This window comes from Choloepus didactylus, chromosome 3 (genome assembly GCF_015220235.1).
Source record: "Choloepus didactylus isolate mChoDid1 chromosome 3, mChoDid1.pri, whole genome shotgun sequence".
Lineage (NCBI taxonomy): Eukaryota > Metazoa > Chordata > Mammalia > Pilosa > Megalonychidae > Choloepus > Choloepus didactylus.
Window position 1 is genome coordinate 124,992,686 of NC_051309.1, and position 26,465 is coordinate 125,019,150.

The 26,465-nt window shown below is 36.0% G+C and overlaps 1 protein-coding gene across 1 annotated transcript in view; it reads left to right on the forward strand.

Moving 5' to 3' along the window:
• UGT8 (UDP glycosyltransferase 8) overlaps positions 1-26,465 on the forward strand; it is a 122,489-nt gene that overhangs the window by 11,123 nt on the left and 84,901 nt on the right. Inside the window, 1 exon segment of the mRNA XM_037830536.1 lies at positions 14,044-14,867. Coding sequence (XP_037686464.1) covers positions 14,046-14,867 — 822 coding nt within the window. The 5' untranslated portion in view covers positions 14,044-14,045.

Sequence of the window (26,465 nt, forward strand, 5' to 3'; positions counted from 1 at the left end):
GAATATATTATTTAGTAGTGTTTAAGTGTGTTTGTATTATTACAATAGCAATGATACACAGAATACATCTGTGGACTTGCTTCATTGTGCTGAATGTCTGATATGATCCTAGATGCTTAGAAGACACACAACTCCCTTTTTTACCTGTATCAATTAAGGGAGCATCCAACTAATGCATTCTGTCTTACTGCAGAACCCACCCAAATCTTTCTCTTCTGGTGAATAATCTAACATTGCTGTTTTTCTTAATGCTACTTAATTTTCAGAGTGATTATGGTGGACTTTTATGAGACAACAACAGGATAGTTTGTTATTTGTTTACAAGGAATTGAATAGGGAAATATCCAGAATTTTGTTTGTCTTATTTTTTAGTTATTCTTGGCCAGACTTTTTGGCCCCCAAACGTGTTTGAGATGTTAGGTGTGTAGGAGAATGAAGTAACTTAGGCTAAGAGATTTACAATAGAATTGTAAAGCTGTGCTTCTAGAAAGGCCCTATACCACCCCTGCCCTTATACCACCTTGGAAACCAAATGCTATCAGGGAAACCTAAACACTTTATAAAAATATCTTCCTTTATGGAGACACAAAACCTATTTCTACGACCCCCACCTTTACCAGTTTCTTCCTTTTTTCTTCTGCTTTTCCCCTTTTTTAAAAAAAGTCACCTGACAGCCCCAACTTGGGACACAATTTGGGTTGCTCCCTGAATCTGTGTTTCTCGAAGACAATTCTAAGACCCCAAATAAACATTTTTGGAGCCTTGCAATTCAGTTGGTCCTTTCACAGTCAACACATGAACATTTATTTTGTGACTCTTAACATCTACAGTGTTAATGTAGATCATGTTAAAAACCCATTTAAACAAGTAATATTAAAGAAAGGATAATATTAATTAGTAGGGAAACAGTCGCATGATCTTTTGCAATCCTAGTACATTTCAGAGGCCTGAAGAATATCTAAGTAATGGTGTATGAAAAGCTGTTTTTCCTCACAAGTCAATGTGTCTCATTATGGAAGACGAAAATTTGATCTGGATTTCCTCCAGATTCACTTGTGGTAAATGAAAAGTTTACTTAAGTAAATAAATAAAAATTAAAAATGAATAATATAAATAAAAAAATCACATCGTAATTTCATGTCATAAAGCTTTGCATTCATGGCTGCCTCGGGAAGAATAACGGGTAACCATGAGTTACCTCAGTATTATGTATGTTCAGAAATTAGGTAAGCCTTTGATTTGTCTTGATCACACTCTCCTTATCTGATATTCTATTCAGGTTTTGCTAGTTTCATAAAATGGGTTATATAATATCTGTTATTGTATATTTTCCAGAAGAATTTGTGATTTATTAGAATTTTTGATCTCTGAATATTTGTGAATGTTAATGTAAATTCTCCTGAGACAGCTTTTTCTTTGGGTAGATCTTAACTTAATAATCCAATGGTGTTATTAATTATATTTTGTTCAGTTTTTAAGATTTATTTTTAGATTTTTTAAAAAAGGTCTGTTTTAGTTTTAGAATTTAACTGTTTTCATATTATTCTCTGAATATTTTATTAGTCTTTCTAGGATTTGTTGTATTGCCCTCATTTTTTGCCTTGCATTTTTAATCTTTGCCTTTTTTTCTCAATCAGTCATTACAAAGGTTTGTATACTATAAAATTCATTAATTCTTAAGCTTATGTTAATTCCTTTCATTTTCTGTCTGTGTGTATCCTTGGTGATTTCTTTTAAGTTTCTTGATTGTATCCTTAACTTACCAGTAGTCAGTGCTGCTTCTCATCTAATATAACCCTGGGTTCCAGTCTAAGCTGTATCATCACCTGACTATTATTCAACATAAAAAATTTGTGTGGGTTTTGTGATTGTGAATTAAAGTAATGCTAAAAGTATTTTCATGATTTGTGAATATAGGTGTTACTAAAATATAGACGTGCAAATTTTGCCTTAAGGAAAAAAAAAAGGCCCAATAAAAGAGAGTGATGAAAAGTCTGAACAAAAATATTTTAATTTTTTTTTTAAGAATTGTATACCTGTCAGAATTTAAAGCCTCATACATCCTCGAAGTGGTATGACTTATGAGAGTTTTCTCATTTGTTTAAGGATGAGATTGGAATCAAAACAAAGAATTTCCGTATTGTTCTCTGAATGTTGATCACATGATGCAGTTGCATGGTGTTAACTGGTACCAAGCTAGTCTTGGGTATTTGCAAAAAAAAAAGAAACCCACACATTATACTGTATGACACATCTATTTTTAGTCTATTAATGCATTTTAAAACTAGGCTTGCCCTAAAATTTGAAATTATTTTACAGCAACTATTTCTTTTAATAAAAATGGAAAATTGCGTTATTAAAATTTGCAAACTCTTATTTATGTTAGTGATTCTCAAAATGTAGTCCCTGACCAGTTGCATCAGCAACTCCTGGGAACCTGTTAGAAATTCTTGGGCCCATCCTAGACCTACTGAAAAGAAACTCTGAAAGTAGGCCCAACAATATGTGTTTTAACAAGCCCACCAGTGATTCTGATGCTTGAGAGTTTGAGAGCCACTGAACTATGATACTAAACATCCAGTCAATTCAATTTTCTCATGTGATGAAAAAGTTTCTGATCATTTTAGGGACAAGGAAAAGTTTCTTTTTATATTTCAAAATGCTTTCCTAGTTAACACTTTGCTGGTTCAACACAGGATGACATATTTTACTTACTAATTGGTTATTTAGACATATACAAGTATTCTTAATTCAGTTAAATCACATACACACACATAGCCTGCAGTTTATTAAAAAACAAAACAGAAACCTAGTGGCTTAGTGATTCATTTTGTGTGTGTGTGTATTTTGCTGTGGCATTGTGCAGGTGTAGCCCAGTAGTTCTTTATCTTATAATCACTTGGGAAGCATTAAAATTAAATTTTAAGATGTAGGCTTCCTCCTCGGAAATTCTAATTTGATTGATTTAGGTTTGGAGATGGCAACTTTTCAGACACCTCTATTTTATAAAAGCTTCCCAGGTGGTTATAATGTGCAGCCAGAATTCAGAACAACTGGACTGTGGGCATATGTTTACAGATTGGCTGACATCCCTGAGTTTAAATATATATTTAACTTGATTTTAGATCTGTTTGGTCCTTTCATTATGTTAAGCAAGTCATCCTTTGTGTATGTGTGATTAAAAAATAATTTGTTTTCTAGTAGGTTATTCGTATTGTTGAATGGTTGGCCAAGTTATTGATGATGTCTTATTATTCTTCATTCTACCTCTTGTTTTTACTCTGAATCCTTGCTTCCTCAAAGTTTAATCCATGCACCAGCCACATCATATCTCCTAAGACCTACTAAATCAGAATTTGCAGCTTAACAGTGTCCCTATGAAATTTCTCTTAATATTAAGTGTTGGTAAGTTTTGCTGTAGAGCATAAAGCTCATTTCCGTATGAATTCCACTTCTCTTCATTTTTTTTACCTAGTATAAATTTAGCATTTAGCCAATCTTAATTTCTTCTTGAACCAGATTATATCAATTTTATTAAGGCTATTCTTAAACTCATTTTTTAGTAAGGTTTAGAACTGTAAGGGATCTTAGAGACCATCTAATTTAATATCCTTACCTGGCCGGTGAAGAAAACTAGGCCCAGAGAAATTAAATGACTTGGCCTAAATTACAAAGGCTGGTAAATTTGGGGTTCATAGATGCATGATATATATATTTTTCAGCAAGTCTTTTTAAAATGATACCGTTTAAAATGATACCGTTTTCATAATTTAAATTACTTGAAGTCTGAGTTACCCTTTTGAAAAGACGGTCTCAGGTTACTCAATATAATATGTATACAAAAAAACAAAAAATTTAAATGTGCACGAACATTTATTTTAACTCTGTATCTGTCACAATTGACTTGATAATATTTTGCTAATACGCTAATGTTTCAAATTAAAATAGAATTTTTGTAATTAAAATATATGTTAATGGGAAAGTAGAACATGTATTAACTGAATGAATAGTGTACTTCTGTGTTCTTATAAAGTACTAAAACTGTATTCATGCACTCCTGAAAGATTGCCACTGCTTTAAAATACTTTTAAAATGGTTTTTGGATTGTTTGTTTGTTTACTCTGAGTTCCTCAGGACCTGGGGTTATGCTTTATGCTTTTCTGAATCCCTGGGACAATTGAGCACTAACTCAGGTCTTTATATTTCATATCCACTTTCATTTCATTATGTCACCTGTATTTTTCCTATTGCACATAAATATTAATCACTAAGCCTTCATCTCTCAATCTGGTGAGATAATTGCATCAGAATCTCCAGCTGCTTATTGAAAATGCTGATTCTTGGGTTTCTCTCCAGGCCCCATAATAGTGTAACTGTTGAAGAGGCCCTGGGATCTGCATTTTTAGTAAGCACTTCTGGTGATTCTTCTGTACACTAAATCTTGAGAACCACTTCATTAGGTGATTTAATTTGTGTTCTAAATATTTTAATCAACAAGTATTAATTGAATACATATTATGTTCAAGGTATTGACGGCAATGTGTGGTGGTATCCGTATTATCCTATTTTCCTTTCCTTTCTGTTTTCTTGTTTTTATCATACCTTCCCAGCTGATGATTGCTGAGAAACTCAGCAGCTGGGCCTGGGCCAGCTATCACTGATAAGTGACTAGCATTGAGTTTCTCATTACAGCTTCACCACCTGTACTATAGATGCCTGAAAAGCGATAACTGCAGATACTTGTATACCTAGAAGAAATGGTAACTGCAGCTAGCTTGGAATTCTACAACAGCAGCAACAACTAAAAAAATGACACAAAAACATTCTTTACAACCTCTCCTTTGAGGTGAGGGTTTTTGTGTGTACCTTGGCACTCATCAGAGTCCTCCTAGGTGAAGAACTGAACTTTTTGAATAGTATTGCTAATGACCAGTTCCTTTCAGTATTTCATGTGTATAAAGAAAGCTCTGCCTGTGTAGTACTTCTAGATATTTATATTAGTTCTCTTTCCCTTAATGTGACATATTCATTTAAGGAATATGATGTTACTAATAAATATTTTGTATCATGCTCTTTCAGATGATTTCATTATACCATACAATTTTTTTTTAAAGCAAAATTACTGTGTTAGAAATTTTGACCAAAACTTCTAACAGAGTTTTAGGTTAATTTATTTTGAGAACTAAATTTCGTCTTCCTTTCCATTCATCATTTTTACTTGTATTACTGTGGTTAACCTGTGTCCATTCACAGGTTTAATTTTTCAGAATGAATCAAAACCCTTACTTTGCGAAAGTGGCAGGCTTTGAAAATCTGAGAGATATCCATCTTTTGTTCATAATTGTTGACAACCACCCTAAATTGTTCTTCTCCCAGTGTAAGTTTTTCACCCAGATTGCGTTGTTAATAAATTAAAGAAGCCATGCATTTACCAGATCAACTCTTTGTGGGGTGGTGGAGGGCTATTGACCAACTGGTGGCCTTAATTTTCTAAATTATCTCTTTGTCTCCTTCCGCCCAAGATAAGATGTTTCTTGTCTACAGTAGAAAGGTTTTTAAAGAATACCTTGCATTTAGCATTTTACTTGCAAAGAACAATACAAATAACTTCATAACTCACAGTATTGCCTAGGTATGATAAATACATGTTTAAAACCTGGGCTGTTTTAACAACTCTTAAGACTAAAGCTGAGTTTTCCCCCAATCAGTATAATCTACAATTTGTTTTTATCAGCATTCTTTTCTTTCTCTCATCATATTGTGTGATAAAAGTGGATTTAAAATGGAGCTGAAGCTCTACCTGAGGCTAAATCTTGGTCAAGTTTTTATCCTCTCAGTCTTATTCTCTTTATCTGTAAAATGGGAACAACTATTCTTGCCATGGTCTCAATACAAAATGAGATAATGCTTAAAAAGCCTGTAAATGTAGGTAAAGTACACAGTGATCAATAAGAGCTGTGGTTTATTAATAGTTGTATGTTAGGATATAGCTTCAGAGTTTAGGGTGACCAACTTGTTCTGGTTTGCCCAAGACCCTTTCAGTTTCAGCACCCAAATTCCTTTCTGGTAATCCCCTTAGTCCTGGGCAAACCAGGGTGGTTGGTCAACCTAACACTGAGACTCAAAGTAACAGTGGCTTAAAAAGGGTAGTTTCATTGCCTCACAGGTAATAAATAATCTGGGCATAAGCAGATAAGGCTGATATTCTGGTTCCAGTGGTCTTTGTTTTTATACTTTCCTCCTTCATACTTTTGTCTGCATGGTCCAGGGTGTTAATCATTACTATGTCCTCATTCCAGCCAGCAGGATGCTGAAAAGTGAAACCCCTGCTTCCTTTTAAAGGTATAAATTACAAATTGTACGTATCATTTCTATTCTTATCCCATTCATCAGAATTTAATTACATGGCTAAAACTAGCTGCTAGGGGCTTGGAAAATGTTGTCTTGAGTCTTTTTGACTATTAGCCCAGCTAAAGTGAAAGATTCCATTACTAGAGAAGAGGAGAATATGTAACACAGCTGCTTCCTATGTGCCTATGTATGGCAACAAATTCCTGTTTCCTATCATATTATTGTTCTTATTATTGAATATAATTCTCTATTTAGAACATTGCTGTGAAGCAAGCTAAGAAATAAGATGAAAAAAGACCCTAGGCTCAAGACCAAAGCTGTAATGAAATCTATACTTTGACTTGCTGCTTTTTTTCTTTAACTGCAGTACCCGTTAGTCCAGAAATTTTCTCCATCGCCAAGGTGCATAACTAACTTCAGTTACTCATACAAAAGTTTTTGATTTAGAATTGTGTTCAAAAGGAAGACAATTGATAGAAGATTCATTCATTTAAAATTAAAGAATAAAAATGGGGTCCTTCTGTAGCACTTACTTGGTAATAAATATATCCCTTATCTTTCAAGGAACTTGTGTTTAATGGAGGACACAGGTATGTAGTTTTAGACCTCTAATAGAAGTGTGAGAACTTTTGTGATAGAATAACCACAAAAGTCTTGGAGTTTTGGGTTGTTGTAAGAATTTCTATGCACTAACTTAATCTTAACTTCATTTTTCTGTTTCTACTTTTAATTTCTTATCTTTATGTATTTATTTTCTATTGTTTCATATACCTTTTTGTCAGCCACTTTTAAATCCCTGTTTGAGGTGATGGCAAAGTATACTGGGATATAACCATGCTTCTGTTTCATGAACAACTAGAATGTGGAATCTGGAAGGGGATCTGTGTTGGTTCATCATATTCCGTTTCATAACTTCCAGGGTCTCTCACTGCCCTCTGGATAAACTTCCTAGCAGGGATTCTGTAGCTCTCCAGTGGGTACCTGGATCTCTCTGCAGACTCACCTCTTATCTCTGCTGCACCATCTGTGTATTATTACTTCCAGCAAGATACTCAACGTAAGCCCTTGGTTTCCCTTGCAGTTGTTATTTTTTTATTATTTCTCCACATCCACACCTTGGCTTCTGGCATTCTGAACCTTCCCATAGTGTGCAGCCTTCTCTCTTGACTCTGGGCCTTTGGGCATGCTACTCTGGCCACACTCCTGGATGGCCAACACTGTCCTTCAGTTGTCAGTGTAGACATGATTTTCTCAGGAAGCCTTCCTTGACCTTGCATCTGGTTAGCACCAAGTTAGGTCTTTCTGTGTGTAGCCAGAGCACCTTGAACTTTCCCATCACAGCATTATCTTAAAACCTTTTCTATTTATTGTCTCACTGGAGGGTTACATCTGTTCTAAGTTGTATTCCCAGTGTCTGGTGTAATACTAGGGGTTCATGAATGATTTGAATGATTCATGAATAAGTGAATCTGCACATTTTTATATGGTGAAGTGATACAACAAATTAGAGAGGTGGTGAGGAGAGGAAGAAGACAATGCTAGAAAAGGACACATGGAACATTGATAGCTGAAAGCCATGGATGAGACAGAAGAGCTGGCCGTAAAAGCACATTTTAGTGGGCCCTGTAATGGTGGCACACATGGTCCAGCCATAAATCCTGGTTCAAAATCTCAATTACAGTCAGTCCTTCTTTCAATAGTATTTATTGAGCAACTACTGCATAGTTAGACATCGTGAGTAAAACACCAACTTTTATTGAAACCCCCCCCCCACCTATGGAGTTTAAACTATGGTGGTGGTGGTGGTGGTGGGGAGGTGGGCAGAAAATTGTGTTTTTAAAAATAAGAGTCATTTTTATTCAAAAACATTGTTAATGGTGCCCAGTTGGTGTTTTTACTTTCCTGGATTCCTCCCTTCTTTCCTCCCTCGCTCCCTGTCTTCCTTCCTTCCTTCCTTTCATTTTTTCTCTCTTTCTCTCTCTCGTTCTTTTTCTGCATGACCTTTTTCTAAGACTTACTAGTAGAAGGTGCTTGAAGAGAGAGGATGTTACTCTAACAGTACTAGGTATAGGGGTACAGGCCAAGGATGACCTCTGGTGGCAGTTGTGATTGATACATTTGCTCATGTTATTGTGGTCCACATAGTACTAAATGCCAGGGAAACTTAAAAGTAGTGAGAATCTCTCAGCTGTTCAGCTAGCCAGACTACTTAATCTGTTTCAAGGACTAAATTATCTATTTTCTGTTTCTAAATAGCCCAATTCACCATGTGCAGATGTGATTTTAAATTTCCCTTTAGCCCTTATTTTGTTTTTCCTTTAATGTGAAACCAGATTGATTAATTCTTGTTCAAAATGACAAACTATGAATTGCTGAGCTGCTGGGATGGTAAGCTGCCAAAAACGGAGTTCTTTCGTGTAGTTTCTGTGCTTGTCATCTTTTTCCTGTGTGGTTCATATTCATGGCCACTGCCCGAATGAGAGTTATTAGCGATCTAACCTCAAATAGGAAAAAACGGATAGAGGATTTTTTCAAGTGGTGGCCAAAGGTGGCCCCCTGTTTTTGTTTGTGTCTTGTTTTTTACTAAGTAGGTGGCAACAGCATTTTAAAGTAGGGTTGCCAGGAGTTCAGTTTGGAGTTAGACTGTTATTTTAGACTCATGTTTTTGAGAAAGTGGGGAAAATAAGGGCTCCATTAAAGTATATTTTTTCATCTTTAAAAAATCTCAGTAGTATATTGGGATGTTCTGTATCAAATTTCAGCATCTCTCAACTATTGCTTTGTCTAGGAACAGGCACAGAATATTTCATGTAAATTTTTTTCCAGAGCTCTAAGGGTCTAAAACTCTTCCTTTCGCCTTGGAGAGATCACATTTGCAAGTGAGTGTTTTTAGACATGCAAAATTTAAGTAAAGTACCTCTCAGAATCCTGGTTGTTTTGCCCAAATTAATCCACACATAAATGTTAAATGGCTTCCCTATGGTGAGGGGAGGGCATACCTATTAAAATTTTGTTTCCTGTCTTAAATGCATGAATAGAAATAATTTTTAATGTAAAGAAGAGCAGATGGATAGAGGTACAAAATGAAATTTGTATAGATTCTTTGAATTGTTGATTTTCTTCAATATTCAGGCAATGAGGAACAGTAAAATAGCAACAGCGTGCCCAAAACCAAGAGTAGATTCGGAGGATGAGATCAGTAGTGACTAGTGTTAGAGCATTTCCATGAACATTAGGTGGTGTTGTGCCTTTAACAACTAGAGTTTACACTGAGTTGGAGTCAGAGGCTGGTTATAATTATTTGGGGAGGAAATTGAACCCAGCAAATAGAGACTGATGTTTTCAGTTGCTTGACTCCAAAAGGAGAGTGAGGGTTAAACTGTAGCTCAAGGGCCATGTAGGAATGAAAGGGCGTGTTTTAAAATTTTGTATTTTTAATAGAAAACTTCAAAAGTCCAGAAAACTATAAATAGGAAAAAAAACCAAAATTACTTTTATTTGACAATCCAAAATTAGTACTGTTAACAGTTTGATATTTTACTTTGCTGTCATTATAATCATATTTATGTATATAACTTCATTTCTTGTTTTCTTAGTGTTATTTCAAGAGCATGTTGTCATCTTAAAATTCTTTCAAAACTTGCTTTTTGATGGTTTTGTAATATTCTATTGTAAAATATGCTATAATTTTATCAGCCCTTTCTTCTTGGACTCTCAGTGGATTCTGGCTCTTTGCTGTTGTAATACAGTGAGCATCTTTGACTTAAGTGTTGGTATTTCTGATTTAGTGTAGTTTCATAAATATAAAACAATGTGTCAATTGTTTTCTGGAATGTTTGTGCCCTTTTTATATTTGATCAGCTGTTTAATGCAGCACTATACCTTTGTAAGGGCTGAGGATTATCATTAATATATATACTTCTTGCCAATTTTATTAAAGAAAAGTGTAGTGTGTTCATTTGTTTAATCATTCAGCAAGTGTTAAGCTCCTACTTCTAGTTAGTTCTATGCAAGATAGTGGGGATATGTTGTGCAGCCAAGGGTAGAGGGATTGATGAGGAAGAAATGAATCTGCCTACATGGAATTTATGGAAAGATAATTCTAGCCAATGAATCAAAATATGAAGAAAATAAAACTTGCAACTCTGTTACAGGTAGCAAAAAAGCCAGTCAATGAAGTAATGGAAAGCTTTCCTGGGGAAACAGTGAGTGGAGCTCTGTAGAAAGATAGGAAAGGAAGGACAAGCATTGAAGCTAGAACATGAACAAAGTTCCTGTCTCAGGAGAGAGTTAGCCAAGAAGACAAGAGAGCTGGGATCTAGTGAACAAGAAAGGATATGAAACGAGGCTGCAGAGTTACGTAGCTCTCAGATCACTCAGGGCCAGGGGGACCACGTTAAGTATTTTGTGGGAAGATATTGTAATCTTTTAAGAGAGAGGGCTGACATCAGCTTTGCATTATGCAAAAATGTTCCAGGAGTTGTCTAGGGTGTGTTCAGAGGGTTCAGTTAGCAGATTGTTGTCGTCTATGCAAAAGATGGTGGAGCTTGGATTAAGTATGGTGGAAGAGATAAGTCAGGTTGGACAGATTTAAAAGAAAGCTCTGAGGTTACATCCATATTACTAGATGATGGTCTTTGTGAGGGAGGTGATCTGTCCAAGATAACTCTGAGGACATTTAGAATCTTCTCTTTATCCTATGTGTTCTTAATTTCACCAGCATGTGTCTAGTAAAAAATATTTGTTTATTCTCCTTATATGTACTGTTAGGCCCCTTTTAGACATCTTAGTCTCAAGTCTTAAATCTTTAGTTTCAGTCTTTAGTCTTAAGTCTTTTCCCAGTCCTGCAAAAATGTATTCTATTAGTTGCTTTTTAAATTTTGTTTTCCGCTTTCTAATCTTTATACCTTACTTATTCTCTATTACATTAGCTAGAACACTCAGAATTATGTTAAATAATTGAAATAATAGTGAAAATTCTTAAGTTGTCACCAACCCTCTGAGTTTAAAAACTTTTGGTAAGAGTGGATTTGTGCTTTTGTTGATTGGATATTACCCTTAAAGTCCCACCCAACTGTGTCCTAGCATACTTATAAGAAACTAAAGAGGTGCTGTTACATTTTTACTTTGTGTCACAAAAAACTCTCTTCTTGGCATTTAAAAATGTCAAGTGCTGTCATATGTCATATATTGAAAATGATGGTTCGTAATTAAAGTTTTAAAATCCTCACTGTGGTGAATGCTTAGTACCAGTGTATTAATGTATTAATTAATAAACGCTTATTTGAGTATTTTGATGAACATAAGGTTATAAGTGCTTATATTTTGGTAAGAAATTATGGTGCCATATCTTATTTTGTATATAAAATCCCTAACTATAAAGATGTGTAAAAACCGTATTACAATTTGGATATGGTACAGTAGGATGTATCAAAAATTATTCCTCCAATAGATAACACCCAGAAAACTGAATTAGCAGGAACATCAGCGTTAGTTGCCAGTTGTGGTATCCATTTTGTTACCCATACTGATGATTATGAGATTAAAGTGCTGTTGAAGTCTTTCATAATTAATTTTGTATTTGATTAGAAGAATAGCATTCTGTAAATGACACTTCTTTGTTGGCAGTCAGTATTGTTTCATGAAGACATGAAGATCTAGTAGGTATTTTTAAAAATTTTTTTGTCATATGAATAATGGTGTTTTTGAATAGGGAGTTTTAGAATCTGTATACAGAAATGATGTACTTTTTTCCCCACATTATTCTAGAACACCTTTCTGTAGTATGGTAGCCACATGTGGCTATTTAATTGTAAATTAATTGAAATGCAATAAAATTCTGTCCCTCAGTCTTACCAGCCACATTCCAACGGCTCAGTAGTCGCACAGGTTATTTTCTTGCACATGCAAGCAGTGATGGGAAATATTAATGACAGTAGTGGACAATGGCTGTGGAAATACATGTGTTTTTTGTTTTTGTTTGTTTGTTTTTTTAAGAAATCTCTTTGCTGAAATTCAGCACCTACACTTACATGCCCTAAGGTTTTTCTTTCTCTGTTTCTCTGGATATGAAGAAGGCAACATCAGAGAGACACTGGAGAGGAAGTACAGTAGAAAAAAGGCCTGGAAATTTTTCTCTAAGTTTGCCTACTTAATTTTCCTCCTTCATTGACCTTGTAATTGTAGTATAAATTTACTTTTCATTGCTACAGAAACAATGTTTCCTCCAAATTTATTTATTTTAAAAGCCCTCATAATAATTCAAGCAACAATTAATGCAGACTTTATGTGTTGTTTAGAATGTGCATTTACTTTTATTTGCTGTTAATGGTACAGTTTCAACTTATGTGGAAATAGTTTGAAAATTTCCTTGGAGTGGGAGAGAGAAAAGCACCCAGAAGTATATGGTATTTTATAGTTCAGTCTTGATGTTGGAAGAATCCGTCACTTGCCTGCTATTGATTTTTTTTCCTAGATTGCTTGCAGTGATTGAATGTTGAGAAACTATAGTTGTTAAAACTGCATTTAGGTGGTAAGATTCATACAAATAGGATAGTTAATGTATGATAATGAATAAAAATAGGTATTGATTTGCTGATGTACCTATAAATCTATTTTGAGTTCCTTAAAATAGAAGTGTTCAGTTTGCATTGGCAATTATCTGTTAGATCTTTTCTCTGTTTGGGAGCTAATTTAGGGCCTAAGAACAAATTATATTGCATAGTGTATAAAGTTAGCACACTATATGGCCCCTACATGCATAGTACTTATTTCTAAAAAATAATGTAACTATTTCACATAATCTATTAACATGAAATGGTGGTAGACACATTGGTCTCCAGGTATACAGCTATCATCTGAACTTGCTGTGTGCACCTGAGTTACAGGTACAGCACAACTGGAAATATTAATTCATCAGTTGCTACTTCCATATGCATTTACTGAGGAGGAGTTAACCTTCCTGAACTTTTCTTTCAGAAGTTGCTTTCCTAGATAATGGCCTGAAACGAATCAGCAAATTAATATAAATTATGTAAATTGAGACTGTCAGGATACATATGGTATTTAGGGAAGGGATAAATGCATATTAAAGATAATTTTCTCTTTTATAAAGTCTTCCTTCAGAACTACTACTTGAAAAATTATTTTCAAAAACATGATCTTTCTTTGGTATGCTTTGAACATATTTGGGAATGTAACTCCTAAGATAAAATCATTTACATAAAAAAAACATGCTGATATATTTGGAAATCAAAAATCCTGGGTCTTCTTGCTGGGATTAACATTGACTTTCAATTAGATGATAGACAAATGCTTCATAGATATTTCATAGACATCACTCAAGGAAGATGTATCATTTGTCTTTCAATCTTTGTGAAGTTTCATTTCAAATAAAAAAAATCTAGGTATCTATTAATGCAATTATATGCTTCAAAACTGATACATTTTAATGTATTTCAGTTTATGTCAGTTTAGTTTCCAACTGTATACTTAAATAAATTATCTTAAAAACAAAGGGAGAGTTACAGTAAATATTAAGGTAAGTATTGAAGCGATTCTTTAGAGAAAGAGTAGTTCTTCACCTTAAGTAGTGGCTCATCAGATAATTTTGAGGAAAAAAAAAGGCTTTGTGATTATTTTAATTGTAAGGATTGTATTCTGTTTTAAGTAGTTTTCTGGTTGTCATTTCAGCTATGAAGTCTTACACTCCGTATTTCATGCTTCTGTGGAGTGCTGTTGGGATAGCAAAGGCTGCCAAAATCATCATCGTGCCGCCAATTATGTTTGAAAGCCATATATACATTTTCAAGACGTTAGCCTCTGCCTTGCATGAGAGGGGCCACCACACAGTGTTCCTCCTTTCTGAAGGCAGAGACATCGCTCCGTCTAATCATTACAGCCTCCAGCGCTACCCAGGGATCTTTAACAGTACCACCTCGGATGCTTTCCTGCAGTCCAAAATGCGGAATATTTTCTCTGGGCGATTGACGGCAGTCGAACTGTTTGACATACTGGATCACTATACTAAGAACTGTGACATGATGGTTGGCAACCATGCCCTGGTTCAGCGGCTAAAAAAGGAAAAGTTTGACCTGCTGTTGGTGGACCCTAATGACATGTGTGGATTTGTGATAGCTCATCTTTTAGGCGTTAAATATGCTGTGTTTTCGACTGGCCTTTGGTATCCTGCTGAAGTGGGTGCTCCTGCTCCATTAGCTTATGTTCCAGAGTTTAACTCACTTCTCACAGACCACATGAATTTGCTGCAAAGGATGAAAAACACTGGCATTTACCTCATTTCCAGATTAGGGGTCAGCCTTCTGGTTGTTCCCAAGTATGAGAGGATAATGCAGAAGTACAGCCTGCTACCAGAGAAGTCCATGTATGATTTGGTTCATGGGTCCAGCCTGTGGATGCTGTGTACTGACGTAGCACTGGAGTTTCCAAGACCCACTCTGCCTAATGTGGTTTATGTAGGAGGAATCCTAACCAAACCAGCCAGCCCACTACCAGAAGTAAGGTTTGCTGAACTCTTTGGTAATCTTTTTTTAACATAAAGGTCAATTTTGATTTGGGGAAGAGTTAGGATTTGTTACTGTTTGATAACTTGTGCCATTCTGAAAACCAGTTAGGACACAGAGCCAACTGAGGTGTCTTTATTTGTGGATGTCAACACTTCCCTGGAATATGTTTCTGCTTTGAATGAGAATTTTTGTAATGCTGAGAGGCCACTCTGTCATATGGTCAGTAGACTGGCTAAGACACAGATTTTTTACTAAGTCATAATAATAGTATGTGAGGAGAATGTAGTTAGATGGTTAGTTTAATGCATGTAAATGATAGTGCTTTTATTTAAAAGCAGCATCCCCTCTATTTTACCCTAAATAACACAATCACAGATCTTGTTGCCTAAACCCTGGGTTGAGTTAGAGTTAGGTTCACTGAACCCAAAGAAGTATAACCCATGGGACTTCTTTTGGAAGTTAGAACCACAAGAATGTATGTCCCACGATGAAAATGGCTTTCATCAAAGTAGAAGTCAACTAATACTAAGTTAGGAAGAAAATGTCCTTTTTTTTTATTTCAGGAAAATCACACTCTATTGCTATTTCATTTCAAAGAAGGAATTAATGAGACTTAAGAAAACATGTTCACTAAGTCAAACCTAAATTCTTTCTGCTGCTTGAGCCACTAGCAGATTCTATTCTCCATCCTAGTTTGTTTTCTATTAGGAATCTCAAACTAGAAGCAACCAGACTCGTGTTTCATACTTGTGCATTTTCTAACCTCAGGAAGACTCTCTGGGTTTAACCTCAACATCTGATATTACCAGGAAGCTTAGGGCCTGTTCCATGATTTTCTCTATTGGAACCTCTGAAAATAGCTGCATTAGGTAACTCTGCTAAATTTTTCATTTCCAGCTCTGGTCACTACATTTAAAAATCTTTCAGGGCCCTGGTGAAGAGTAGATCCAGATTTTCTCATTTAGGCATTGGGTAAGGACAATCACAGGAGAATTTTCTTGTGAAGTAATAATATGTACTGAATATATGGCCTGTAGACTTTTCTATAATACCTTGTTGTATTTCATGTAACATGAAAACAGAATTATCCAGATTCATGGCCCATACTATCCCAGCATTTCAAATAGATGCTGATAGTAGAGGCTGCAAGGGTGTAGCCTTTTCTCTCTAACAACAACTGTGAAGGATAGGGGATAATCTCAGTTTATCCCACCCATTCATGAATTTCCTGAAGCCTATTTTTTAAAAAATAATTAATCAATTTATTTTTAATTGTGGTAAAATACACAAAAGTCATTTTAACCATTTTAAATAGACAGTTCTTTGACATTAAGTACATTGAAAATACTGTGTAACTTTCACTATTTCCAGACTGTTTTCATCATCCCAAACCAAAAATGATACTCAGTAAGCAATAACTCCCAATTCTCCCTTCCCTCTACCCATGATAACCACTATACTGATTTCTTTCTCTATGAATTTGTTTATTCTGTGTTATTTCATATTCGGGAAATCATATAATATTTGTTCTTTTATGTCTGGTTAATTCCACTCAACATGATTCCTTCAAGCTTGATCCGTGTTATAGCATGTCCCAGCACTTCATTTTCACTTCATTTCTTCTTGAATAATAGTCCATTGTATCTCTAAGCCCATTTTTAATTCTTAAATACTCTCTGCCAGAGTCACAGGATGATATATCAACTCCTCTTCCTCTGGGTAGCTAAAATCAGGTTTTTAGAAGCAGCTTCTGAAAGATTTGGTAGGCCAGCTTATCTTTACCTCACCTGATTCATTTATGATGTAATAGACATCTTTCCTGTTCCTTTGAAGTTCTTACTTTTTCACAAGTAGACAGTGCTCTTCTTCCTGCTTCTTTTGGTTTTTACTTGAATGCAGTCTGTCTTCCTCAGTCCTTTGATCGAAGAAGGAATCGATGATGAAGCATCTGATTGACTCCCTTGCCCCTCCAGTTCCTCTAAATTTTTCTGGAGTTGCAGCAGCTTGAACAAAACAGTTTAAGTATACAATAATATTTTATTATTGTATTTCTATGCTCTACCCTTCATTAATATGCCTAACATTTTGACCTACCACCCAAGTTTATCTTTTGTCCTGTTTACCTCTGCCCACTGGTGTCCTAACAAGTTTCATTATTTTGTTTTATTTTAAAAGCCGTTTTTTGCATGGTTTTTGAAGCCTTGTATAAGTTATTACTTAAATTGTTTTCTGAGTTGCTGCAATTTATAGTTTGACATTTCTTTGGCCTACTTTGTGGGCTTCCCTGTTCTTTTTTTTCTTCTGAGGACTTTTTGTGGTGACTTTTTTAGTGTCCTTTTTTTTTTTTTTTTTTTCCCCAAATAATCATTTTGGCTGTGGGAATAAGTTAGATAACACGAGTACATAGATGAGTTTATTGTCATCACTGAAAGTGTATTAGGTTATAAGCGTGAAGGTCTTATTTTGAGTTCAGTGTGCCATTTATAATTCTTCAGGGAGTATTTTGAAGAATGATGGTTCTAAACTTTTGCAGATATTCTTTACTCTGGTGAGGTTTTATATGCCTAAGAACACATGCTTTTTCTATTGAGATTTCTCTAGTAGATATATCTGAGACAGTAAATTGTTTTCTTAGAGTTCTAGAAGTTTACGTGTTTCTCAAATGCCTGTCTTATTATTAGACATGGTTTTTACACTAAAACAATAGGGCCCAATAAATGGCTGCTTAGAACACATAATTCATTAATACCATAATTGTAATTGACCTCGTATCTTACACTGGGACTGGATTAGGTTTTCCAAATGTCTGGAAATGATTTGACAGTGGGTTTTGAATTTTACAACCTGGAATGAGGGGATAGAGAAAATTTCTAAAGGACATTTTTAAAAGGTTTCATAATGTTTTAACCTAAAGAAGCTTTACAGAGCCTCTAGCTCCATTCATTTTATTTAGTTCCCCCTCACAAAAAGAGGAAATACTCCATTCATTTGTCACATAAGGAGATACAAAGAGTTTTATTGGCTCACTCAAGGGCATACAGCTAGTTTGTGGGAAAGCCATAGGTAATGTAGGTTTTGTTACTGGTTAGATATTTTGTCAAAATTCTTGTATCTCTTCTCATTCATTACACATCTAAAAAACTGTACAAAACTAGGTAGAGACAGCAATTTCTTTAATCTTATATATTTGATAGTTCAAAGATTCTGGCTGCTTAATATGAGAGTCAACTTAACTTATACTTTAATTGGAGATTTGATAATAGACCACAGCCCAAACCCAAATGCTCTTGATTACAAAGTGTTGTGTTTCTATAGATTGAAGAAATTGTCTGCCTTCAAAATTAGAATCATTTTATTGTATTTTATTTTATTTTTTTAATAATTCAATTTTATTGAGATATATTCATATACCATACAATCATACAAACTGTATAATCAGTTGTTCACAGTACCACCATATAGTTGTGCGTCCATCACCAAAATTAATTTTTGAATATTTTCATTACCACACACTCAAAAGGAATAATAAAAATTAAAGTGAAAAAGAACAATTAAACTAAAAAAGATCACTGGGTGCTTTTTTTTTTGCCCGTTTTTCTACTCATCCATCCATACACTAGACAAAGGGGAGTGTGATCCACATGGCTTTCCCAATCACATTGTCACCCCTCATAAGCTACATTTTTATACAATTGTCTTCAAGATTCAAGGGTTCTGGGTTGTAGTTTGATAGTTTCAGGTATTTACTGATAGCTATTCCAATTCATTAGAACCTATAAAGGATTATATTATGCTTAAGAGTGCCCACCAGAGTGACCTCTCGGCTCCTTTTGGAATCTCTCAGCCACTGAAACTTATTTCATTTCATTTCACATCCCCCTTTTGGTCAAGAAGATGTTCTCCAATCCACAATGGCGGATCCAGATTCCTCCCCAGGAGTTATATTCCATATTGCCAGGGGTATTTACACCCCTGGGTGTCAGATCCCAAGTGGAGGGGAGGGCAGTGATTTCCTCTGCCAAGTTGGCTTAGCTAGAGAGAGAGGGCCACATCTGAGCAACAAAGAGGCATTCAGGAGGAGACACTCAGGCACAGTTATAAGCAGGCCTAGCCTCTCTTTTGCAGTAACAGTTTTCCCAAGGGCATCTCCCGTGATTGAGGACGCAGCCCATCAAACCACCAGTCCCCAATGAGTGTGAGCACATCAGCAACCATCGAGGTGGGGAAGTCCAACTCCCCATGCATTCTCCTCCGGCAATGTTCACATTAGTGGTAGCATATAATATTTCTCTTTTTGTGCCTGGCTTATTTCGCTCAGCCTTATGTCTTCGAGGTTCATCCAAGTTGTCACATGTTTCACGAAATTGTTCGTTCTTACTGCTACGTAGTATTCCATTGTGTGTAGTACCATATTTTATTTATCCACTCATCTGTTAAAGGAAATTTGGGTTGTTTCCATCTCTTGGCAATTGTGAATAATGCTGCTATGAACATTGGCATGCAGATATCTGTTCGCGTCACTGCTTTCAGATCTTCCGGGTATATACCGAGAAGTGCAATTGCTGGATCGAAGGGTAACTCTACATCTAGTTTTCTAAGGAACTACCAGACTGTCTTCCAGAGTGGCTGAACCATTATACAGTCCCATCAACAATGAAAAAGAGTTCCAATTTCTCCACATCCTCTCCAGCATTTGTAGTTTCCTGTTTGTTTAATGGCAGCCATTCTAATTGGTGTGAGATGGTATCTCAGTGTGGTCTTAATTTGCATCTCTTTAATAGCTAGTGAAGCTGAATATTTTTTCATGTGTTTCTCAGCTATTTGTATTTCCCCTTTAGAGAACTGTCTTTTCATATCTTTTGCCTATTTTATAATTGGGCTGTCTGTACTATTGTCATTCAGTTGTAAGATTTGTTTATATATGCAAGATATCAGTCTTTTGTCAGATACATGGTTTCCAAAATTTTTTTCCCATTGAGTTGGCTGCCTCTTCACCTTATTGACAAATTCCTTTGAGGTACAGAAACTTCTAAGCTTGAGGAGTTCCCATTTATTTTTTCCTTTGTTGCTTGTGCTTTGGGTTTTAAGGTCTAGGAAGTGACCTCCTAATACAAGGTCTTGAAGAGGTTTCCCTACATTATCTTCTAGGAGTTTTATGGTTCTTTCTTTTATATTGAGGTCTTTGATCCACTTTGAGTGAATTTTTGTGTAGGGTGTGAGGTAGGGGTCCTCTTTCATTCTTTTGGATATGGATATCCAACTCTCCCAGCCCCATTTGTTGAAAAGACTGTTATCCCATTTCAGTGGCTTTGGGGGCCTTATCAAAGATCAGTCGGCCATAGATCTGGGGGTCTGTCTCTGAATTCTCAATTCGATTCCATTGATCGATGTATCTATCTTTGTGCCAGTACCATGCTGTTTTGACTACTGTGGCTTTATAGTAAGCTTCAAAGTCAGGGAGTGTAAGTCCTCCCACTTCGTTTTTCTTTTTTAGAGTGTTTTTAGCAATTCAAGGCATTTTCCCTTTCCAAATAAATTTGATAACTAGCTTTTCCAAGTCTGCGAAGTAGGTTTTTGGAATTTTGATTGGTATTGCATTGAATCTGTAGAGTTTGGGTAAAATTGATATCTTAATGATATTTAGCCTTCCAATCCATGAACGTGGACTATTTTTCCATCTTTTAAGGTCCCCTTCTATTTCTTATAGTAGAGTTATGTAGTTTTCTTTGTATAGGTCTTTTACATCTTTGATTAAGTTTATTCCTAGGTACTTGATTTTTTTAATTGCTATTGAAAAGGGTATCTTTTTCTTGAGTGACTCTTCGCTTCTTTTATTTCTAGCATATAGAAACATTACTGACTAATGTGCATTAACTTGTATCCTGCTACTTTGCCAAATTTGTTTATTAGCTCCAGTAGCCATATCGTCGATTTCTCAGGGTTTTCCAAATATAAGATCATATCATCTACAAATAATGACAGTTTTACTTCTTCCTTACCAATTTGGATCCCTTTTATTTCTTTGTCTAGCCAGATTGCCCTGGCTAGCACATCTAGCTCAATGTTGAATAACAGTGGTGACAGTGGGCATCCTTGTCTCATTCCTGATCTTAGAGGGAAGGCTTTCAGTCTCTCACCATTGAGTACTATGCTGTCTGTGGGTTTTTCATATATGCTCTTTATCATATTGAGGAAGTTTTCTGCAATTCCTACCTTTTGAAGTGTTTTTATCGAAAAGGAATGTTGGATTTTGTCAGGTGCTTTTTTAGCACCTATTGTGATGATCATTTGATTTTTCCATTTTGATTTGTTAATGTCTTGTATTACATTGATTGGTTTTCTTATGTTGAACCATCTTTGCATGCCTGGAATGAACCCTGCTTAGTCATGATGTATGATTTTTTTAATCTGTCTTTGGATTCAATTTGCAAGTATTTTTTTTGAGAATTTTTGCATCTATATTCATTAGGGAGATTGGCCGGTAGTTCTCCTTTTTTGTGGCATCTTTGCCTGGTTTTGGTATTAGACTGATGTTAGCTTCATAAAATGTGTTAGGTAGTGTTCCATTTTCTTCAGTATTTTGAAAGAGTTTAAGTAAGATGGTGTCATTTCTATTTGGAAAGTTCTGTAGAATTCTCCTTTGAAGCCATCTGGCCCTGGGCATTTATTTGTGGGAGGCTTTTTGATGACCAGTTGGATCTCTTTGCTTGTGATTAGTTGGTTGAGGTCTTCTATTTCTTCTCTGGTCAGTCTAGGTTGTTCATATGTTTCCAGGAAATTGTCCATTTCCTCTACATTATCCAGTTTGTTGCCATACAGTTGTTCATAGTATCCTCTTATAATTTTTTAAATTTCTTCAGGATCAGCAGTAATGTCACCTTTCTCATTCATTATTTTGTTTATATGGGTCTTCTCTCTTTTTGATTTTGTCAGTCTAGCTAGGGGCTTGTCAGTCTTGTTGATCTTCTCAAAAAACCAGCTCTTGGTGTTATTTATTCTCTCTATTTTTTTTTTTTTTTTTTGGTTCTCTGTGTCATTTATTTCTGCTTTAATCTTTGTTATTTCTTTTCTTCTACTTGGTTTAGGATCAGTTTGCTGTTCATTTTCTAGCTTCTTAAGTTGCTCTGTTAGTTCTGTGATTTTAGCTCTTTCTTCCTTTTTGATGTATGAGTTTAGTGCTATAAACTTCCCCCTCCGTACTGCTTTTGCTGCACCCCATAGGTTTTGATATGTTGTGTTCTTATTTTCATTTGTTTCTATAGATTTAGCAATTTCTGTTGCTATTTCTTCTTTAACCCACTGATTGTTTAGGAGTGTGTTGTTTAACCTCCAGGTATTTGTGAATTTTCTAAGTCTCTGATGGTTATTGACTTCTAATTGTATTCCATTGTGGTCAGAGAATGTGCTTTGAATAATTTCATTTTTTTTAAATTTATGAGGCTTGTTTTATTTCCAGTATATAATCTATTCTAGAGAAGTTCCGTGAGCACTAGGGAAGAATGTGTATACTGGTGATTTTGGTTGTAATGTTCTATATATGTCTGTTGAATCCAATTCATTTATGATTGTTTAGCTTTTCCATTTCCTTATTGGTCTTCTGTCTGGTTGACCTATCTATAGGAGAGAGTGATGTGTTGAAGTCTCCCACAATTATTGTGGAAACATCAATTGCTTCCTTCAGTTTTGCCAGTGTTTGTCTCATGTATTTGGTGGCACCATTATTGAGTGCATAAACATTTATGATTGTTATTTCTTCTTGTTGAATTGCTCTTTTTATTAGGATGTAGTGGCCTTCTTTGTCTCTCATAACATCCTTGCATTTAAGGTCTGTTTTGTCTGAGATTCATATAGCTATACCTGCTTTCTTTTGGCTGTAGCTTGCATGAAATATTTTTTTCCATCCTTTCACTTTCAATTTCTTTGTGTCCCTGTGTCTAAGATGAGTCTCTTGTATGCCACATATTGATAGTTCATATTTTTTGATCCATTCTGCCAATCTATGTCTTTTAATAGGGGGGTTTAATCCATTTACATTCAGCGTTATTACTGTGAAGGCATTTCTTGAATCAGCCATCCTATCCTTAGGTTTATGTTTGTCAGATATATATTTTCCCTCTCTCTCTTATTATCCTTTAATGAACCAATATTGAATCTCTTTAGTACTGAACCTCTCTCCATCGTCTTTCTCTCCTTTCTTTGTTTCTCTATTGATAGGGCTTCCTTTAGTATCTGAAGTAGGGCAGGTCTTTTGTTAGCAAAATCTCTCAACATTTGTCTGTGAAAAATTTAAGCTCTCCCTCCAAGTTGAAGGAGAGCTTTGCTGGATAAAGAATTCTTGGTTGGCAATTTTTCTCTTTCAGAATTTTAAATATGTCGTGCCACTGCCTTCTTGCCTCCATGGTGGCCGCTTAGTTGTCACTACTTAGTCTTATGTTGTTTCCTTTGTATGTGTTGAATTGCTTTTCTCTTGCTGCTTTCAGAACTTGCTCCTTCTCTTCAGTATTTGACAGTCTGATCAGAATATGTCTTGGAGTGGGTTTATTTGGATTTATTCTACTTGTAGTTTGCTGGGCATTTATGCTTTGTGTATTTATGTTATGTAGAAGGTTTGGGAGGTTTTCCTCAACAACTTCTTTGAATACTCTTTCTAGACCTTTACTCTTCTCTTCCCCTTCTGGGACATCAATGAGTCTTCTATTTGGATGTTTTATTTTATCTATCACATCCCTGAGGTCCATTTAGATTTTTTCAATTTTTTCCCCATTCTTTCTTTTGTTCTTTCATTTTCCATTTTGTCATCCTCCAGGTCGCTGATTCATTGTTCAGCTTCCTCTCTTCTTGTATTATGAGTATCCAGAATCTTTTTAATTTGGTCGACAGTTTCTTTTATTTCCATAAAATCATCTATTTTTTTATTTAATCTTGCAATTTATTCTTTATGCTCTTTAGGGTTTTCTTCATGTCCTTTATATCCTGTCCCATGCTCTCATTGTTTATATTTAGTTCTTTGATTAATTGCTCCAAGTACTGTGTCTCCTCTGATCTTTTGATTTGGGTGTTTAGGTTTGGGTTATCCATATTGTCTTGTTTTTTCATGTGTTTTAAAATTTTCTTTTGTTTTTGGCCTCCTGGCATTTGCTTAAGTTGATAGGGTTCTTTTGGGATATGTAGGCTAGTTCAAAGTCTAATCTCTAATTTGTCAGAGCTACAGCTTGGTGGCGAACACTTTCTCTAGCTAACCAGCAAGTGGTAACCATGAGCCACCCATTGCCTTCAAGCCAGTTCTCCCCAACTTTGTCTTTGTGGTGTGTGGGGGTCTGATTCTTGTAGGGGTCCAATTGGTGTACCAAGTTTGGGTATGTTGTTGCTGTCCTCCCTGAATGTGGGACGTGTGTCTGAGCAGTTAGGAAGGGAGGGCAGCTTTAATAATCAAACCTCCCAGGTGTTCCTGGAGATTTAAGGCTGTTGCAAGAGTTTCAGCCTTCAGTTCAGTCTCTCCACAGATTGTCTCTGCCGCTAACCCACAAGTCCTTGGTATTGGTGTATGGTCCCTGGGATATCAGAGCCATGCCCTCCCAGGGCCTCTGCTGAGGGAAGGCTGTGCTACGTCACAAGTGCACACTGTCCCTCAAAGGAAGTTCTGGGTCGCTGGATGTGTAGGGGCGTTCCCAGCCTGCTGTAAGGATGGCTGTATAAGGCGTGTTAATTTCCCCCTTTTCGCACAGCTCTGCCTTTCTAGCTCCAGGACAGTTAGCTGTGGGTGCACAAAAGGCCACTGTCCATGGCCGATATTGTGGAATGTGTGTATGATGCTCGAAACGCTTCCCATCACACTGGGTTTTTTGGCACAGCTCTGGGCTGTGGCGCCGGCGCCGGGCAAGAGCATTCCCAGCCCACCAGGAAGATGTCTGCTAGGGGCATGGTTATTTTCCCCTTTTGGCTCACCTCTGCCTGCCTCGCTCCGAGGCAATTAGCAGCATGTTTGTGAAAGGCTATTGTCCATGCCAGATATTGAGCTGTACCCACAGCCCGTTCCTGTGGGGCTTCACTGTGCAGTTCTTGCTGCCATATCTGCAGACGGTTTTGGTTTTTTTTTTTTTTAAAGAACTAGTCTGATTCCAAATGCCAACCCACGGTTTCCCCACACCGCAGCGTGGCTGCAGGATATTCTGCAGCTTACTAACTCATTTCAGAACGCAGACTCCTGGTTTCACCAAGTGTGCAGTTCCTGTGGATTTAGCAGACCTTGTCCATCTGATGCATTCCTGGAAGTGGTGTTCTAGGTCACTTTCTGGCTTTTATCTAGTATTTTTCAAGGAGGTGTCTTTTTGCCCTGTCTCTCCTAACTGCCATCTTCTGGAAGTCCTAGAATCATTTTAAAATGCCTGTTTTGAATGTTACTGGAGGAACCAACCTCTCACCACCTACCATTTACGTAAAAATAGCAATGGCTTCAATGTGGTAGGTAGGTGCTTAAAAGATGTGGATCAAGGGGAAGAGGTCTGGGTTGGCTCATAGCCATATAATGGTTTCTCTGTTCTACCAATGCAAGGCAGTAGAGACTATACACAAATTAAAAAGAGAAAAAAAAAAAAGGTTAGCTTCAACCAGAAAAGGGTGCTGTAGACAGTTTCCTGTTTGAATATGTCCTTTAAATATTAAATGTGAATGAAATACTGACATCTAATAGGAAGTGATAATAGCCATTGGCAGCTTTATTAGGGATTAATAACAGTAACACCACCAAAGACTAGTACATATTAATTTAAGGCATCTATCAGTTATTAAAATTTAAAATGCTTTGGTAATTTTTTTTTTTTTGATAATTCTCAGATGATTTCCCATTTACTGAAGTGGTTTGGCCTTGTCAGGCAGTTGACCTCTGCCATGTTTCAGCTCCTAGAACACTGACTCTAATCAGACTTAAAAGATTGTAGCTTAACTATTGGTTTACAAGGCTTTCTACCTAATAGGGTATGGGTGCTTCAAAAGGTCGACACCCTAGTTTGTTTACCTCTGTGCATTCAGTGCCTGGAAAATGGGAGGCACTCAATAAATGTTTAATGTTAAATGAACTGTGTCAAATGGAAATAGTCACCAAAAAATGGGTGATTCAGCTAGTACACCTATGTTGTTGATATTATAACCATTTTCTGTTTATTCCAAATTTATGTTCATGTACCATCCCAGCCTTTAAGCAACCAAAAATGCCAGGGGAAGTTATTTTAATGAATTGTAATAGCTACTCTAATGTGCTTGATATCATTGAGAATAGGGGAAAAACATACCTTTACCCAATTGGTGAATTAAAATGGTCTCCATTGTGTTCTGAATATGCACACAAAAGAGATAGTAGTGAAAGTTAGGATGGCTCTTGTGAGCTAAGAAATGTCACCTTGAAAGATGATTTGAGGTAGTTTGGCACTCCTTTGGTGCACCCCAGAGATGCTTTATTGCCTGGCTAGCAGTATTAAGGGTATCTCCATTTTATCATTTGTGGGACAGTTTTAATTTAGGGAAATATAGTCATGGGGAGAGATACAGATAAGATAAGAGAGAAGTAGGTATAAAAGGGCATGAGACCAAGGA